This window comes from Cataglyphis hispanica, chromosome 8 (genome assembly GCF_021464435.1).
Source record: "Cataglyphis hispanica isolate Lineage 1 chromosome 8, ULB_Chis1_1.0, whole genome shotgun sequence".
In the NCBI taxonomy this organism is placed as follows: Eukaryota; Metazoa; Arthropoda; class Insecta; order Hymenoptera; family Formicidae; genus Cataglyphis; species Cataglyphis hispanica.
This window is the reverse complement of record NC_065961.1, coordinates 7261701-7281904: the sequence shown is the minus strand read 5'-3', so window position 1 is coordinate 7281904 and position 20204 is coordinate 7261701. Positions and strand designations below refer to the sequence as shown.

The following is a 20204-nucleotide window of genomic DNA, read 5'->3' as shown; positions in this document are numbered from 1 at the left end:
CACACATAAGATACGAACGAATTGTATGAAAATTATAATACTTGTCAACTTCTCTTTATTTTATCGTATCAACCTTTTGTTTTTGCTTTATAATACTTGATTTTTTTTTGAGCAACGGTTTTTTTTCACGCATCAAATCCGCGCCAAGTATACCCATTTCGTATGTATGTGTAACGTGCGCGTGTAACGTGTCGATGAAGCCCGCATGTTTCGCGCGTGTTCAATCTTGACCTCGAATCCTCGTTCGCCGAGACGGAGTTATTATTCTATAGGTACATCTATATCCGCCAGATTGTGCCATGCCAGATGACGATGATCCGGAAACTTGATCGCGTCTATCCAATGCCGCAAACGTGCTCCTTTGCTACTGCAACCTAACATGAGGCCGCCTAAAAATTACACGTATAGACAAATGTACTAAATATTTGCAAGTATTTTATTTGATTAATGCAAACAGATTAATACTATTGAATTATTGAATATATATTAATCGATATTAGCTAGTTTGATGTTAAAATTTATTAAAATTGAGCATATTTTGAAATTCTAATGATTTTGATTTATTCATTATAGCTATGATGAGTGGAGAAAAATTTATTTTTCGTTTATTTAAAATAATGAAGAATATAATATATTAAATTAAACTTTGACAATACATAATTATCTAATTCAAGCAGGATTGTGTTATATATAAATTTGTAAAAAGACGATTGTTAAGAGAATCAAAAGAAAATGATATGCCTCTATTGCCATTTGATCTCTTTTCTGATTTTCGCAAAAATTAATCGATCACGAAATAGACAGGGAAACTTTTCAAACAAATACGCTGTATATATATATTGTATTTTTTAAATTGCACCCTTTTCTAAATTAAGTTCTAAGCTAAAAAAAAAAAAGATATAAGATAAAAAATGTGGCTAATAATGGCTCATACTACCCAAATAATCGTTACTCTTGCCAAAGTCCTTGTCCCATACGGAGAGACATAGCGTCAGCTTCATCAGCTCCGTTAAGCGAGTCGCGAAAACGAACTCTTCGTTCCATTCTGGGTTCAGGGTCTTGCGTTTGATGCTCGTGCTCTGGCAATTGCGGCCGGCTGCCTTTTTCAGCTTCCTGGCAGTAGCGCGAGCGGTCGATGAGTAATCTAGGAACCGTTGCTGCCGATGATTGTCGGTCGCATCCTCGACGAGGGCTAATTTGACGAACGGGTCAGAAAACCCGTTGTTGTCCATAGGCAGAAGATTCGTAGCACGATGTATTGTGACCAGTAGCGCACGCCGACGCGTACAATAGCTCAAGCTTATCTGTATTTGCCCCCGTCCGCTTGAACACATGCCCCAAATTTCCTCTTCGTTGTCTACCTGCATCGAAGTAATCGATATGCTATTGTATGCACGCTGATAAGAAATGCTTATTTGTTATTTTTTTGTGTTTTCTCTCTCTTATATGGATCACAAGCCAGAGATTTAAATAGAAAAAAATAACAAGCCTCGTTTTTTTTTTTTTCAATTTTTTTTTTGGGATATTTAATATTTTTCTATTTTGATTATTGCAAATTGATTTTTTATTATTTTTAACTTTTTAGATGATAGATTTGAATTAATCATTATTATTTGTAAATGTAGCTAGCATTCCAATTGGCTACTATAGTCATATAATTATTATTTTTAATTAATAAAAATTGTTGTTATGTATTTAATTGAAAATTATCCGAATCATGTCGAGTTTGATGTAATTTGCCGCAAAAGTTTCATTAATCCATGAAACATATTAAAATTTTTTTATTCTATGATAATTTTATCCGTATTTTTAGAATTTTCATTTTTCGTATTTGAAATTTTACATTCAAATACGTATTTCGTCGTGAAATCAAAATCAATAACATCAGCACATGTATTACATTGATTAATGCTATTGTATGTATACGTTATAAGAGAATAATTTGTTGAAATATAATTTAGAAAAATTCTTACATACAAGTAATCGCCATAAATTACTTTGTATTTCTAAAATGTTGAGGGATTCTATTTTTTTTATTCAACATACCGGATAATGAGCCTGCAGAGGAACTTTGTAATGTTTCGTTTGATATGGTTGTAATTCGTGTAGAGGAAATCTCGCCTCTCCCAGGAAGTCTTGGCCTGATGGGTCGTCCTGGATGATTAAAATGTGTAATGCCTTGCCACTCGAGATCTATAGCACGATAAAATTTCTAATAAATATTTATAATTTATTCGAGAGATTGATATCCATACGTATTATAATATGACTGATCTATATACATCGGTTTCTGTCATCCCGTAGAAATTCACCGTCTCGTTGAACTCGGGATCGCGCGTCTTGTGTACAGTTTTTGTTCGCAATCGGCTGCACGTCGCTACCTTTCCCACGGGCAATATATTCAGCTTGCAAAAGGGATCGGCGAGGCCTTGGATATCCATAGGTATTAGGCGACGCGCACGTTCCACTTTGCACTGGAGGCACTGATCGGCCGGGTCGTATCGCAAGGAGACTTCGAGAGTTCCATAATCTTGTCCCGTTTCTGTTTTTTTTTTTTTTTATTTCAATGTTGAATTTGAGATTTCATTTAAATAAAATAAATTAAATCATGCAAATATTGGCTTTTTATATAGTACAGTTTTTTTAATTAAAATCTCATGTCCCTCACAATTCTAATATCAAACAATATCTTGTTAAGTTTCAAACATAAATTAATTTTTGAAAATTTTTTTATTATTCGCACTCGTTAGTCAACTGACTAAAATGCTTTCTAATGATTTATGATACTATAATCGTTTGAATTTTTCTTTATAAAAATTCTATAAAAGATTTTGATAAGATGTTTATCAATATACGCTCTTGCCATTTCATCAAATTATCTGTTATTAATTATTTTACAAAAAATGTAAAATGTAATCAATATTTACTGAAAATATCTCCAGACGTTAAAAGTAAATACTGAAAATAGCTCCAGACATTAAAAGTAAAAAGAATAAAGTTTTAAAAAAGGTCTATCCTTAATAAAAATTTTGAAAAGTTTTGTGTCTCGTTAAAATGTGAAAGTTTTTAAAAGGAATTTTGACGACTCCTATAAGAAAGTAATTTTTCAAGGGAAAATGATAAAAAATATAATAATTACATGCTCCGCCCCTTCCCCTGTATCTCCACCGTATAATTATACATCTCGTTTTGCATCTAAAGCACCGAGCAATAAGAGCTAAAATCTCACTTTGTGCAGAAAGTTACAGATCCGTGTGAGATCGTATAATTATAAACCTCATTTCGCGTCCGAAGTACAGGGCAATATAGGATGAATTTCGCTTTGCGCAGAAAGTTGCAAATCCATGTAAAATTGTTTAATCGCTTTGCAAATCTTTTTCATTAAATATCTCAAAAATTATACGAGACTGCCAAATAAAACAAATATTAATCAGCAACCTCACCCTTACAATATGTATGAAGGTCAAGGTCATTTTGTCCGCTAATATAAATAATTACCATTTTCTCTTAGAAAAATGATTTTCTTATAGGAATCGCCAAAATTCCCTTTCGAGACTTCCATTTTAATTTGAAAGAAAGCTTTTCACAAAGTTTCCTTGAAATCGGAAGTAGGTTCTTTTCGGAATTATACTCAAATATATATATATATATATATATATATATATATATATATATATATATATATATAATTGAATTATATATATGATTTGAAGATAAAAAATTATTTGTTAAAATAAAAAAAAATCTGTTTTTGAAACAAGTAGCCAAAAATTTAAAAAATGTTTTTTCTAAAGAAAGTAATTTAATATAATAAAGATAAGAAAAAAATTTTTTTTATATGCAAACAAAAGCGTTCTTCATTTTTATTACATACATATTTTACTAATTCAAATATATTTGCTGCTTGATTGAAATGATTAAAGTATTTAAATAAATAATATTTCTCATATAAATATATATATATATATATATATATATATATATATTTTTAGTACATTTCGTTTTCAGTATACTAAAACAATTTTAATGACCTTTTGGGTATTCCGGAGTTCTTGGCGTTCTGACTTGGCTGTTGCTGCGAGTCCCGCTGGAAGAGCTGTCCTGATCCGAGCAGGATTTGTTCGCATCCCGTTCCGTATTTCTCTCCAGGATCTTGCCCATAGTTTGAAACCGTTTCACTGGCGTGGTCGGCGTCATCGTCACCGGCGATGTTGTTTTCGTCGGCGTCTTCAGTCTGCAGAATGGCGATTCCTCGTGTAAGTTGAAACCTCCACCCCGTTCGTCATCGTCCTTACTTACCTGAGAGATTGTACCTGTGTGGCCTTCGATCGGTCCAGGGTGGTGGAGACGTCCTTGGGAGTGCTCGAATTCTCACTATCCTCTTCGTCATCGTCGTCGGCCTCGTTGGCCTTCTCGTCGTCTACGAACATGTCCTCGAAGGATACGCGTTGCTCCGTCTGAAGGCCGCTCGGACTTTTGCCACTCGGACTTTTGCCGCTCGGACTTTTGCCACTCGGGCTTCTGCCACTCGTCTTTGTTCGTGGGGTGCCGATGGAGCCCGTGGGCGAAAGTCGACTGCATTGCGAGGCGATCGACAGACAGGACTTGTCCAGCCTGTCGGAACCGGCGTCCTCGTGGTATCCCGAAGGTGACAGACCGTTCGGCCTCCCTCGAGGACTTTTCGGCGATGGGGTGCTGCTCGCGGGACTGGAAACCGTCAGTTTGGTAGGGGTGCTTTCACGATTCGTGTTCGACGGATTCGTTGGTGAGATGGGATGACCGCGATTTACCGCGAGTCGTCGCATCGCGTCGTCGTCGGATGAGGAATCCTGAGCGTCGGTTGAGTCCAACGATTTGCTTACCGTCCACGTTGACGTTCTGTGACTAGGTCGAGACCATCCGCGCTCCTAAGTAACATGTTTTTATTATTATTTGTCAATGAAGAACTTGAATAGAGTTTAATTTTGTTGAGGATTTTGCGAGGATCAATATTTCCATCAATATTGGATACTTCGTAAAATATCTTTTATGCGGTTGAACAATTAGCAACAATTGATTGACATTTATTGATATTGATAGGAAACTAGCGGAAATCGAGCACAACGTGTTAGTGCGATTTACCAAAAAAGAGGAAACAAATATTGAAACACACACACACACACACACATGTATATATGTCAATATGAAATCAGTGAAACTCGAGTGCCACGTGTCACACATAGATACTGTTCGATTTCTGTCATACGTAAAACAAGCTTTACGGGAATATGCTTGTAATGTGTTCCAATATCCTGATTGTATATGCGCTAGTGACATGTATGAAGACTATTTCGATGGATAGGAAATCTAATTTTCCAGATTAATTCTAATTAGTTCAACTAATTTCAGACATCAGATATTTGAATATTTTTAATAAGTTTTAAATCTCAAAACTCATTTTTATAAAAAAAATTGTTACATATTATAAAGAATATTTTGATTTTATCATTTAGATCAGTATTCCTTATCTTTTTTTTTTCAAAAAAATTAAAATAATTTTGTAGTATAAAATTTCTAACTAAAATTTCTATATAAAATAAAAAAAAGCAAACTGTAAATTTGTATAACTAATTTAATTACATAGTAGATGAAAGTTTTTCAGTCCTTCACAAAATAAATTATTCGTGAGATTTTAGTTTCGCAGAACATGATTTAATTTAAATGCATGACACTTTTCTAATTCAAGAAAAATAATATTTTTTAAATACGAGATAATTTTCAGTTTTAATTATTTTAATAGAAAAATAAGGAAAATAAGTAAAACTTTTTTTGAATGTTTAAATTTAGTTGAATGTTTTTTATTATCGAAAATATAATATAATATAATTAATAGTCTACTGAATATAAAATTTCTTTCAATCAAATAAATACATTTTGTTAATTTTAATTTGTTTACAAAACTGTTTTATATTAAATGAATTATTATTTGCATGTAATAAAAATTATAATTATTAAAATTAATTATTTAAAATTTCTTTGCTGCTTGATTGAAATAACTAATTTCTTTGCAAGTATTTAAATAAATAATTTTCTTTAATAACAAAAATATTTGTTTAGCTTCAGTTCACATTTTTACAGTATATATTGAAAAAAATAATTATTTTTTCTTTATTTACTTTCTTACCTTTTTCTCCGGTAGAATGTACTTTGGCATGCCTTTGAAGAACCAAGCGCCGCTCTTCTTCCACATCTCCCTGGTCTCGGCGCAAATCCGGCAGAGAAACTGCTTCTGCGCGTTGCCATGGGATCTTTGAACGATTCTTTGCACGGCCATTCGTTCCTGAGCGATTCTCATGAGACGCAATGAGCTGCGCGATGAAGCGGTCGTGTCATTTCCCCTGTCACCGCTTCCCTTCGGCAGATTAAGCCTCGTGGCCTCGATGCCGCACTTCTGACAGATGTACCTGCGACAGTCCTTGCAGAGGTTCGCACTCGCCCCCAACACTGCGCCGAATTTTTCGCCGCAGAGAGCGCACGAACAGACACAACGGGCTCCTCCACCGGAGCATCGACTTCCACAATTGCGCCTCTCGTTCGACCTAGTCGACGTTACGATGCAAACATTTCGCTTCATGTTCTCCAACCTCTCGACGAGTCTACCGACTCGCTCTTGCTCCGACAGTTCCAAAGCCTCGGCTCTCTGTATCACCTGTAGAAACATCAACTTGGAGCCAAAAATCGAAATCAATCTAATTCTGATAAAATCGTTTAGAAGATTCTGTTCAACAATGCTTCCTCTCTAAGAATTTAAAGATTGGATTATATGAATCTAATTTTTTCAATTGTACAAAATTTATTTACTCGAGTTTAAAAAAAAAAAAAAATTAGAGATCAACATCAAGCTCTTCAATATCAATGTTTTTCTGATAGATATCGCGCGATATATTTTACGCTAATTACATATTTTACAAATCATATTGTCGCAAATAAATACAGACTTCATTTGCCTGTGTTTATAGTATTAGAATCTAAGTACATCGAAATAATTGTTTAATGAATTTTAATTTTGTTTGAAACTGTAATTATTAACATGGTTTTGCAGTTTGAAGATGAAAGGATAAAAGTTGCATAATCCAATAGATTAAAGGGATATGGTTATATGGCTATGAAGACTTTTGATTACGGGGAAAAGAGCCTTGAAATTATTTAACATCCACATAAATAATCTGTGGAAATTCCACGGACGTTCTCTTGAATATATCAAATATATAGCATGTTATTTTCTTGATCGTTAAATATGAATGTAAATCATATCGCTTCATTTGTCGCCCGCAATTATTCCGGATCAATGCTTGATAAAAATGCTTGTCCCAAATAGAAACGTAGCTATTTTTTTGTATGTAATTTATAATATCTTTCAACGTTGCAAAAAAAAGAAAGATATTTAGTTTTATCGCAATGTATCAAAATTCGTTTTGCATTAAAACAATAAAATGAAAAAGTTGAAAGAAAAGTTTTAACAGGTTCTAAATTGCTTTATTATGAGAGATATTTACCTGAATAATGCTTTGTCGTTCATCTTCCGTGAGCAAACAAGATTGTCCGCAACGATTGGAACCGCTTATATAAGAATTTGGATACTCTCCCCATCCATGGGATTCGAAAGATCCTGTTTTTACGGACCATCCTGTTCGTAATCTATGTCGTGTAATAAATTTAATTATATGTGTACTGCACATATATTATGTAAATTATTAAAATTTATTACTTATAAATACTTTATATACTTTATACTTGCAGTGTTAATAATAAAAACAATATTTTTTATATAAACATGTTCCTTACAATATCATTTATTCGTCGAATCTGAATATGTCAATTTACAAAAAGAAATATTTTCTTATAAAAAGAAGTACATAGATTTTTCTTTTTTTATATTTTAATAGGCTTTGGATTTTTTATAATAAATAAAAATAAAAGAAAGTTTTTTTATAAACGCTTTTTTGTATTGAGAGGTTGAAACAAACCTTTAAACTAATTGCTGTAGTGCAAGTTTTTTGTTAATAATTTTTAATTGCTTGCTTTTTTGACTAATACTTGATAAATGTTATAAAATCATTGAAAAAAAATTTTTTTTTACTCTTTTTTTGAAAGAAACAGAGAGACAGGGGAAAGAGAGGAAGAATTACATAAAACGTGTCAAGGTCGAATTTTGAATTTACTTTTTATATCCATCAAATAATCTCTTTCAGCTCAGGTATTACTTGGAATTTTCCAAGTTTCTCCGGAGGGGTAAAATAATCTCTTCATAACGAGCAGATGGCTTTATCGTAAAACTCTAAACAATGCCAAAGAGATATCCCATAAAAGTTTTCTCTGAGAAGAAAGAAGATTTTTGTAAAAATATAATATAATCTATCAATTTACATTTCCTTAATAGATCTAGGCTTTGACAAAGTCTGCTTTCAATTAGTGAAATTCATAAACTTTAGATTATTCGTTATTTGTGAATTTTGACGATTTTACGTTATTATATTTTTTTTCTTTTACAAATTTTAACAAACTCTTTTCTATTATTGAAATAATTTAAAAAATATTTCATTCTACATATTTCTACGAAAATCGTGATAAATTGGAACCGCATATACACACACACACACACACACACACACACATAAATTATTTTATTTATTTATTTTTTATTATTTTTAATATATTTTTATTTGTATCAAATTATAAAAATTTCAAAATTAGAAACATTACACTACACGTTGTAATATATATTATACATATCATCGATTTTTTTTAATCAAAAATATTTTGGCAATATATGTTCCGAATCAAAGAGTTATTTCAATCCTGAATACAGGAGGAAGCATTTATAAAAAAATATGTCTTCTATTTTCATTTGTTTTACAACATATGTGAAAAATCTATTAAGATCACAAGGGATTACTTTCTCGTGTTTTTCTATTAGATGTGGAAAAATTATTTTAAAAAATTATTTTCGCGTAATTACAATACTTAGGTATTGACTTTCATTTTGATAATAATATGCTAAAAATGAATTTTCAAACTCACTTTGCTCGCAACGCCAAATGTCGATCGTTTGGACAAACCCACCTGCCACCTCGTGTTATTGGTTCATCCATTTCGCTGTGAGTTATTTTATTTGCAACGTACCGTTTATTTTAATTGCTTTACGCGAAATTTCAGTCTGTCTATAACAATAAAGATATACAATCTATAAATATGTATATAAGTTCACAAAGCTTTTTTGTGCTGTTTATTGCTTCTGAGAAAAATTTATATTTGCTGCTTATATTAAAAGTTAAATGTGTTATTCAAATTTTGAAAATTGCTTATACTCTATAAAATATTATATTACATGTTACATTATAATGTTACATTGTCTTCAATTAATAATGAGACGATCATATTTAACGTTGAATATGAAATATGAATAAGGGCTTCTAGTTATAGATTCTAATTGCATTTAAATTTATGTACATAATAAATAAAATTAATCGTTGCATCAAGTTATAACTAAATATCATTGCTTCTTTAATATTTATATACGTATAAGGTAATGATAGTTTATCTAAAAAAAAATAATATATAAAAATATAAGAAAAATTAAAAATAAGAATTACAATACACACATACACATATATTAAAATTAATTACTAACCTTTAATCTGATAGATATCATTTGTAGAAAAATACCATAGTAGCTGGAAGCCGCATAAAAACTTTGTTCTTTCTCCAAGCAAATTGAAGTAGCACTTAATGGGTTCCTCTGCGGCATTAATTGTGTTTTCTTCAAAATCAATTTCGATTAAGAATTTGATTAATAATACACATATAACAAAGAATAATATTTTTTCACGCGTATAAATTTTTTAAATAATATTCTCATTTACATTTTCCACCTATATATTTTTTGCACTTCTTTTTATATAATCCTCACAAACAATATACAAATTTGATAAGTCAATTTAATTTTTTCTTTTTATCATTGTAAGCGCGATAAAATATATATAAAATATAAAATTTACTTAATAGAATAATATATATATATATTTATATATATACACACACACACATATATATATTTATTTATTCATATGACATATCATAAAAATTTATATTGAAATAAGCTTAGTGGCACTTTTATATCACTTTGCTATGGATACTCCGCAATTAAAGAGAAATTCCAATTTCGTGTTACAACGCAACTCAACTCGGCACCATCTCCATCGTTTACGAATATTAAGCTTGGTTGAATCAAGTTTGCGCGGGCGTATCGACATGTATATCGTGAATTATTATCTTTCTTTCCTCTCCCAGTTATACTGCCAGCTGTAAAAGATTTTTCTTCGGGCGTGGGAGTTAAACCACTCACGTTCCATCGTCCTCTCTCTTATTTTCTTCTTTGGCATACGACGTAATTTTTCTATCCTATTGAATCTTGGAAAATGAGAAATATTCAAGGAACGCGTGTACTGCGAATCAGAAATCTGGTCTCTATCGCCGGCCACAAACATGGCACCGAAATGCTGCCGCATGTCGATGTTATCGCATCTCGACGATAGCGGGCTTTGTACGCGAGTTGTCACACATTCAGTGGATCTTTCATAAAATAAAAAAAAAGGTATATGACATTCATATGAGTCTCAATCAATGAAACGATACTATGACATTCTACTTTGAAAAAAAAAAGTTATTGGAAAAAATCAATACATAGGTGAAAAAATCAAGTCTTTCTCTCTATTTTATTTTTATGTCTTTTTGTCATAAAAAAATTTTATAAAAAAAAAATATTCAATATTTTATTTTATTTTACGTGCAGTACCTTTGCGCACAAATGTGTACAAATTTCATCTTTTTATGAATTTTTACAATTTATTCACTCAAGGACTCCCATATATTGCAACGTGTTGGCACATGACGACAATATTAGCTTTTATAAAAGAACTATTCGAGTCATCTGATGAATTTATGTGGAAACATAGGAAATAATGTGTTGTCATGCTTTTCAAAGGCAAATACAAAGAGGAAAATATTTTACACGAACTTTGTTCACACACCTTACTCAAACTTAGCTCGAACTTCAACTCACGAAGTAGTATAAATCGATCGGCTGTCTTTCCAGCGCAATCATTAGTATTATATTATCGGGTATATATAATGTTTGTGTCAATTTTCTTCAAATAACTCTTACCACGATAATTAGTTTTATGATGTAAATTTGCCAATGAAGAGTTAGTTTTGAATAAAATCTTTATACATCCATAATGTGTGCAAATTGTTCGTATATTATTAATAAATTTCAAAAGTGTACGCGCTAGCTTTCTCGATTTAAATATTGCTTAAAGGCTTATCGATTATGCATCAAATTACTTTTACTATAACGTTACTGCAAATGATTTAATTGCAATTACCATTTCAAAGCATCAGATTTTAAATAATATATAATCAATATAAAATATAATTCTTAAAAAAGATATATAAAATATTAAGAGTTTCTTGTTTTAAATAAAACATTTTAGTATGCTTTAATAGAAAATTACATTAAAAATAATTTTTTTTTTAATCAAATAAATACATTTTGTTAATTTTGATTTTTTTATTTAACTAAATATATATTTTGTTTTCAAAAATGTTTTGTCGTACTAAATAAATTATTAGTTGCATATAATAAAAAATGTAATTTTTAAAATACATCATTTAAAATTTTAATATAAAAATTATTTACTTGAAGATAAAAAATTATTTATTAAAATAAAGAAAACCTGTGCTTTCGAAATCAGCAATCAAAAATTAAAAAACGTTTTTTCAAAGATAGTAATTTAAGGATATTAAAAATGAGAATATAATTTCTTTTATTTGCCAATTAAAGCATACTTTGCTTATAATTTATACATATTTTCAAGTATTTGCTGCTTGATTGAAATAATTAATTCATTTGCTAAGTATTTGAGTAAGTAATTTTTTTAAATAAAAAAATTAATTTCTTTGGATTCAGGATTTTTTTTTCAATGTACAGATTGTCACGTGTGCGTGCGCGCATGTATGTGATGAAACAAGAAAAAAAAAAACAAGAAGTCTATAATTTTCTGTCGTATATGGGCTAGAATCTTTCGTCTTTATGGTATACATACGCAATCATATAAATGCAAATTTGCGCAGAGAGATGCAAGTTTCTGAGGAAAATTCAATAAACTCCGCGTCGTCTTACTATCTTCTACCATTGTTCATCGCGCCGCGCGGCACGCTATCATATGGTTCACCGAGGTAAAGGGAACAAAGGAACTTTCAACGAAAGTGGCTATATTTGCCCCGGAGAATCGATACTCTCATGGTGCATATCTCACAGCTCTCAAGTCTTTTACATCTTTCTTATTATGGCGGCGCGTATGCATCGCGCCTTGTGTGTCGCGCATTAAAAAGGGAACAAAGCTGTTGGAAAATGCAGTTCAAAGAGCGCTCGCATGACGTTCCGGCACGCGACGTAAAGAGGCAAAAGAGACGAAGGGAGACACATATATTGTATATATCGAGGTAGCTGAAAAGATCCCTCTCTGCCGGTTCTATTTTTCTCAGTGATTATTTGCTGTATGGCAGATGCTCGTCTCGTAAAAAAAAAAAAAAAGCGAGAAAGAAAGAAAGCAAATCGAGTGCGATTGCGTTACGTCGATGTCGGCGATCAATCGATGATGCTCGTGACGCGCGTATATTGTGTATGTATCGTTAGCGTTGCTGATCGCACATCGGCTTATTAATAACAAAAACAGCGATAACATCCCCCGCAATGTCATCATCCGTTATGCATGGGCAAGGTAATTAAGTAATTCAGTTCGCTCGGTTACGCTACTAGCATAAATTATGCAGAGTTTGCGCTAAAACGGCATATATCTCGCCGTGAATTCTTTTTTACATATCGAAATTGTCAACGGGGATGATTAAACATTATAATGCAAATACATTTTTTGATGTCCATTGATTCGCGGATGAATGTATTTTGAACGCTCATCGATGCGATTATAAAAATAACCAAAAGTTACATTCCATATGTCAAAACACAGTGCCTGCTACTTTGACATATGGGGATGGCACTTACGTTCTCTAAATTTACATAAATGTCGAAACGTCATTGAAACGATTACCATATTGTTTAAAAAAATCTTTCAAACCATCGTTTAAAAATGAAAGATTTCAAATCACACGTTAAATTGCATAAAATACAGACAAAGAAACGAGAATGTGATATAACACTGTACGACATATAAAACTAATATACCGATACAATATTAATATACGATGAAATTATAAGAAAAATTCTGATCGCGTTCGATTGATATTATTGATCGTATGAAAGTCGCGACAGGAGAGTTGCGGAAGAGGAGAAGAAAAAGTACGACCACGGACAACTCACGTCAGAATCAGGCGCTTGCAACAGGCTGCAACTGTTGGTCGGCGCACGGTCAATTGCTCTTGGCGGCTCGTGCTCTCCGTCAATTAACCGTCGCCGTTAATTAGTACACGCTCTCTCCTGGGTCTTCCAGCGTCGTCGGTGAGCAACACACTAGGCAATCGCGCAAAATCGCGCCGGTCCGCCGGGGAACCCCCGTGGCGAGCTGCCGCCACGATATCCGCCAACTGATAAGCGGGTGCTGACTGGGTGCTGCCTGCTGGCGTATGGTGTGTAGTCGCCACTACCTCAGTAACTGAGTCGCGCGCGCGGCTCAACTCGGCGGAAGAGCGACGATGGGTAGAGAAGGTTGGCTGGGTGGAAGGGTGCGAGAGTTTCCCCTCGTACGGTCCGCAGGGATGTACCAAGCTGCCAAGCATGGAGAGAGAGAGAGAGAGAGAGAGAAGAGAAAGATAGGGAAAGAAGTAACGATACAAGAGAGGGTGGATCAGGTGAAAGTTGTGGAGGCGGCCTGGAAGGTGGAAAAGAAAGGGAAAGAGAGATAGACGGAGAGAGGGCTAATAAAGAGAGGGATTGTCAGGCGCAACAGGCGTGGACGTAGATAAAACCGGACGGAGGCATATATGTCGTACCTCATCATCGTCGTCGTCGTCGTCGTCGTCCTCATCGTCCTCACGGCTCTTCGCCGTGATTGAAACTGTCTCCCGAGCATGTACTGACTTTTTAGCGTATCAACCGGGACTAGATAATCGTGCAAATTGAACGGCGCGTGGCAGTCAAGAAGTAGGACAGTCTGCGATGAATACAATGGTAGGCGCTCTTTACAAACCGTTATTGCGTGGCTAGGTAATTTTGTAAAATGCATCCAAAGTATCCGTTTGTAAGGATTAATTTCTTCAATTTATCATTGGATCATTCCCCTACATATGTACATTCATATATGTATGCATGTAATAAAATAAATATCTAACAAATAAATATATGAAATCAATAAATAAATATACAATACATGTATGCGTGTAATCTATATTTTGTTACTTTTTAATTATCACGAGCAATGATAACGCATATCAATTATACAACAATACACACATATTATTCTTATTTGTGTTAGCTTTTGACCTGTTGATTGAGCCTCCATTTCTATGACTCTTAGGGCTTGAGATAACTATGTTGAAAGACGGGGACTGAAATATATGTACATAAAGCAGATTTCTCGTACGTCATGCGCGTTTAGTAGGTGTAAACTTCGTAATCGCGTCCCGATTGTCCCTCTCGCGTTTGCCGCCTGCGTGCATGCGGCCCGAAGGCAAACAGGTGTCCTTGTTCTATATCGTACTTATTGACGTGTCGCACTTTGCAGTTGCCGCGGGTAGTCTGGACCCCGGAGGGTCGATGATCAGGAAAAGCCCGACTTTCTCACGGGCTTGCCGGATTCTAGGTCACGGAGCAAAAATTTTACGCGCTACCGTGTAAGCATGCGCCGGTTTTGCCACGTGCCGGCCTATGCTCTTTTTGTCATTCTTCTGTCAAATAGAGTAGCGGAAAAATATTTTGCCGGAATTATACTTGTATGTGTGTCTTAAGAGACAATATTTAGAGAGGAAGAGCATATTCAGAAAAAATATATATTATGATAATGCAAATAATTTGACGGATGAATCTGACTAGCAAAAGGATGAATTATTTATGCAAGTTGAAAAAGATTTTTATTCCTTATTATAATTCACTCATTATAGTAATGTTATTTAAATAATATATGCACTCTGTGCAACATAATGAACGTAAGGAGATTATATGTTGCTTTGGTTATTTCTTTTTCTATTATAAAAATTGCATCAATGATAATATTTATCGTAAAAGGATGAAGCTTGAAGTAATAATGATAATATTATTGACGGAGTACGTAACGTGTTGTTTAAAAAGATAAGTTATTTATAAGCTCAAAAAAATACATTAAAATGTTTTATAATGCTTGATTTAGTTGCTTACAATGCTTGATTTAATTGATAAAGGCCAATTATAAAACAGAAAGAATAAACATACTGGAAAGAATATTAAGAAAAATATTAAAAAACGTTAATTTTAACAATTTTAGGATTAATAATAAGTGTATCATAATATATTTTGCGTGATAGACGAACAATGAGTATGTTTAAATTATCTATTTATTAGAATCGATTAGTACGTCAGTAAATTTTTCCTAAATACACAAACGTTTATAAATTTGGAAAATTGAGAAGTGCTCTGAAATATATTTAGAAATATAAATTTGGGCTGACAATTACAATTAATCCAATCTTTCGTTTTTGATCTTAAAATTAAAAAAAATAATAAAGCTAATAAAATTGTCTAAAATATTATTTTAATAAATTTATATATAAATGCATCTAATTTTGTAGAAATTGATCGATAGATTAGTTGGTTTTTTGATCTCGCTGAGATACACTTTAATTTATTGAAATCATTCCAATAATCGCTATAAACTTATCACATAGTATAATTATCTATAAAAAATTGTCTATTGCTAATATATTCATGATCTTTTGTTGGAAATCCAGAATTTGATGTAGTATTGCTTATCATCCCATGACGGCATAAGAGGTTTCTTCCATATCATTATTCTCTTGCGGCTAGCTTTATCGATATATTGCCGCTCTTATCATTTGATATAATTGAGAGTATTTTAATATAATTTTAATTATATTCTAATATAGTTTTAACTTTAAATTATTATTAGCATACGCTTTATAATATGTTTAAATTGCAATTGTTTCTTCTCGTTTCTTTTGTCAAATCAAAAGAAATTTAATGAGATAGCAATTGACAGCAAGAAATTAGAAGCATCACAGATATAATTTCTTAATCTGTTTTATTGCGGAAAATGGGTTTGCAGTTTGGCAATTTACCAATTCGAATTCACAGAATAGTGTATTACAATTTATCACCTATAGAGCAACAGACTTGGATAAAATCGATGACGCATGGAATGCCTAACTTGATGAAACGAGCATTGTATGCACTCCCAATGGTGCTTCCAGGTATTTATTTATCAAGCTAAATATAAGAAAATAGAGGAGACACAAAAGACAGGATATTATATTTTTTATCATTTCTGTAATTTATCAATTTTTGTAATAAAATCGCGTATTATTTTGTTATTAATGTATTGATATATTTTTTATGATTTATTTTTTATAATCTTATTCTTTTACATCTAAACTTTTTCCTACATGATCTTAAATATACCGATGTTTATGTTTAAAATATCAGCTTGTTTTTAATCAACATCTTTTAATCATTTTGCTTCACTTGATCTCTTTTCTCTTAATTTCTTTCTTTTAAATTAGAAAAGATTTTAAATTAGAAAAGATTACTTTAATGATCTTGCTTTACTTGATCCTTTTTCTTTTAAATTAGAAAAAATTACTTAATCTCTTTTCTCTTAATTTCTTTCTTTTAAATTAGAAAAATTATGATATGATAAAGTCAATATAATTGCTCTTAACGTCACATTTATGCGTAGAAATCGATTTATGTATATATGTTGGAATTTCTATTTTATTGAATAAATTCTCTTCTTTTGTCATTTTATTTCTCATTTTAGGTTTTATAATGTCGGCTGTGGTATATAAATGGTCAAGCGTAGCACATGATCGATATATTCGCAAGGATCCCAAATTATACGAGAATGACAAGTGAATGCGAGAACTGATCGAGCTATTTTTAATTTGTCTTTATGATTTGTCTTTAAAACTTCACATTATTGTCTATCTTCCAAATTATTTTTAAAAAGTTTAAAAATCTACTGAAAATAATAAAAATGAAAATTTTAATAAAAAAAGCATTTATATTATGTGTATTCGTATTTATATTAATATAAATTAGTATTTATAATATAAACGTCTAATATATTATTAGTAATTATAAGTAATATAAGTAATTAAATATTGAAATATAAATAATTCATTTTATAAGATATTAGCAGAGAGACAAACTGTCATTCGTGTACACACATTTACGTGCATATGGATTTTCTATTATTAGCTATAATTAAACTATAATTGAATGGGAGCAAGTTTATAATTATTTTACCATTTATGAAGTATCTATGAACTTAATTAAAGTTTGCTATGTGTACATACTTCTAAATAGAATAAAAAATTTAAAATGGTTCTACGTTATATCTGCGAAACGCTCTCTTTTACAATAAAACATTTATTTGATTACAAAATCAATAATACGTACATTTTTTGTCTTTTCTCTAGTCACACAAATCATAAATTGTACGGCATACAGTGGACGCAAGAAATGCTAATAGTCTAAGGCACATATCAATGCCACACCCCTTTTTATCCAGTGCGATTGCGGTTTGTCAGCAGGAATTTCCATCGCTAGAATGAAATTTGTGGAATGTCCCGTTGTTGTTAAAGTTCCAGAGCGCTCGATAGTTTTATATATAGGACAGATATAAATTCCATGTGATGGAATTACATGATTAATTTCTGGTAACAGAAGAATTGGCGGCATGTCTGGAATAACAAGCAGATATTGTATATATCTGTATGTGGTTCAGAGTATTTAAAAAATTTATATAATTTGCTTAATAAACAAATTACACGAAAAGCAGAGGTATTTATATCTCGAAAGCTTTTTTCAATATTTTTTTTTTTTTAGTGTAATTTTATATATTAATGTAAAATTAATGTGTGGGCGATATAAGAAATTATTATTAATATATAACCAGTGAATAATTCCTTTGGTAAAGATTCTGCGAGATAATTTCCATTCCATCGACAACCTTCGAGGAAAAGACCATAAATAACACAACCGTCCGATGGTCTTTGCATTGGTTTGGAAGTTAAAACCTGTAACATTGATTTTTTAAACTGGTACAAGATTTAAAATTCTTGCAAAAAAATTTCTTGGCGACTAGTACTTATTTAAATCTATATATTAAATTAATTAAATTAATTAACTAACAATTAATTCAACAATATAATGTGCACGATATGATAAATATTGTAAATTAGAATTTATATAAAGTAATGAAATTTATACAATTTCATTTGTATAAAACTTATTTATATATTTATTCACATTTATTTATTTATTTATTTCATTTTCTTATTTGTTAAAAATTTTTTTTTTTTAATTTATATAAAATGAAAATTTAAAAGCTTTGAAAGACATCGAAGGAGTATCAATCTTTATCTTGTTGTAATTATTGTGCGTCACGTTACGTTGACCTATTAATCGATTATTTACAGGCGGAACACTAATGATATAAGAAGGCGTACCTACCTCGTAGCTAAAATCGATTGTGTCAATGGATACTCTGTGTTTGCGTGCAAAGTTTTGTAAGGTGCCAGTTAGGAAAGCTTGAGGAAAGTAGAAACCTGATATCCAAAATGCAGAAGGTATATCGTGATCTCGCCAATCGCTTATAAATTTTATCCTCTCCTTTAAATCAAGGAACCATGCGGCTAATAAAAATGATAAAATATTTAATACAACTGACTATATTAAATAAATATTATAATAAATTATTTATATAGTTGACACATTTTTCTACCTAAAGGTTTTACAGAAGGGTAACTCCTGCTTTGCCAATACGCGGGTATTTTATTGTTAAGAAGACTGGTAGCTATCATTTCGAGCTGCTCCGACATAACGATTAAACCTTTCAAAGCTTTCAAAAGATTTTGCAACGTTGTTTGCATGATTTCAAGTAAGTCGTTGTACCGTTTGGCTTCTTGTAATAATACAGTATTAAAAGATTCTTTGTACAATATAGGATATCTAAAATTCAATTTATTTTACTTAGAAATTTCATAAAAATTTTTTATATTTAACTTATTCATATACTGAAAAAAAATGTTCTATATCCAAAAAAATAATTTTATTTCAAAATGAATAAAATAAAAGCAAAGTATACTTTTATTTGCAAATAAAAAATATATTTATTTAAGTAAAAAAATTAAAATTGACAAAATATATTTATTTGTTCAAAAAAAATTTTTATTTTTTAAATGCGTCACGAGTGATAATAATTCTTTACTATATCCCAGAAATTATATAAAGATTAATATATTTTTATGTTAAAGAGATATTATATGTTAAAGAGAAAATAAAAAATAAATAAGAAGCTTGTTATTTTAATTTATAAAATGAAACTTTAAAACTTAATAATAAAATGATAAAATACTAAATAATAAAATTTTAAATATCTAGAGAAACGATTAGAAAAGAATATTTATTAATACCTCGCTTCCATTGCGATTAAATCAAATAGTTTTGGCATTGTGGCCAACATGCTGTTAGTTATTTGTATCGTTTCTTCCTCAATACTCGCAGCTGCAATACCGATTTCTTTGGGTTGCGTGACTAATAAAGTTGCGAGGCAAGTATACGCTTCTGTTTGAGCACATGTTATATCGGCGTTTGAATGCATGCCAAACAGTGACGGGTCGTCGTTTAAAGGAAGACCCTTTATATACTCTAGATAATCGTTGAATGACGCTGCAGCTGGTAGCTTTGTATGTGAAAATGCAACATGATATTCAGATAGAGAGATAAATATATGGTAAACAATAGTTTCTATAAATTTATAAATGCTCTTATATTGTGGAAAGCTATATTTCAAAAACACAAATTTTGAAAATATATATAAAAAAAAAAAAAAAAATAAGTTTCTGCTGTTGAAGATCCTAATTTCAAATTATATTAACTTTAAAATCATATATTTGTATATAAAATTGTATTACAAATGTAATAGTTGTTTACAAAT

At 31.3% G+C, this 20204-nt stretch overlaps 3 protein-coding genes across 9 annotated transcripts in view; 1 reads left to right on the top strand and 2 right to left on the bottom strand.

The window, feature by feature from the left end:
- Positions 1-38: 38 nt before the first annotated feature.
- LOC126851535 (rabphilin-3A-like) lies at positions 39-13693 on the bottom strand. 7 transcript variants are annotated; one of them, XM_050595611.1, is made up of 11 exons: positions 13418-13689; positions 9671-9799; positions 9061-9200; positions 7536-7677; positions 6164-6688; positions 4300-4907; positions 4032-4234; positions 2283-2542; positions 2047-2193; positions 938-1361; positions 39-389 (listed from the first exon to the last, which is right to left on the bottom strand). In XM_050595611.1, the coding sequence occupies exons 3-11, from the start codon at positions 9129-9131 to the stop codon at positions 262-264; spliced, it is 2508 nt and encodes an 835-aa protein (XP_050451568.1). In that variant the 5' UTR covers positions 9132-9200; positions 9671-9799; positions 13418-13689; the 3' UTR covers positions 39-261. The 7 variants fall into 7 exon arrangements, with proteins under 7 accessions (XP_050451568.1, XP_050451572.1, XP_050451567.1 ...); XM_050595615.1 differs by having other exon boundaries at positions 9706-9799; XM_050595610.1 differs by having other exon boundaries at positions 9671-9778.
- Positions 13694-16298: 2605 nt separating this feature from the next.
- LOC126851591 (cytochrome b-c1 complex subunit 8-like) lies at positions 16299-17142 on the top strand. Its single transcript, XM_050595709.1, has 2 exons — positions 16299-16455; positions 17022-17142. Exons 1-2 carry the CDS (start codon positions 16299-16301, stop codon positions 17114-17116), a joined length of 252 nt encoding a protein of 83 aa, XP_050451666.1. The 3' UTR covers positions 17117-17142.
- A 540-nt stretch (positions 17143-17682) lies between these two features.
- The window catches only part of LOC126851650 (dynein axonemal heavy chain 1-like), an 85060-nt gene continuing 82538 nt past the window's right edge, over positions 17683-20204 (bottom strand). Inside the window, exons 56-60 of the mRNA XM_050595812.1 lie at positions 19681-19949; positions 18990-19216; positions 18719-18900; positions 18159-18282; positions 17683-17946 (exon numbers count right to left, since the gene is read on the bottom strand). Of these exons, the coding sequence (XP_050451769.1) occupies positions 17729-17946; positions 18159-18282; positions 18719-18900; positions 18990-19216; positions 19681-19949 (1020 nt within the window). The 3' untranslated portion in view covers positions 17683-17728. The remainder of the gene's footprint in view (positions 17947-18158; positions 18283-18718; positions 18901-18989; positions 19217-19680; positions 19950-20204) is intronic.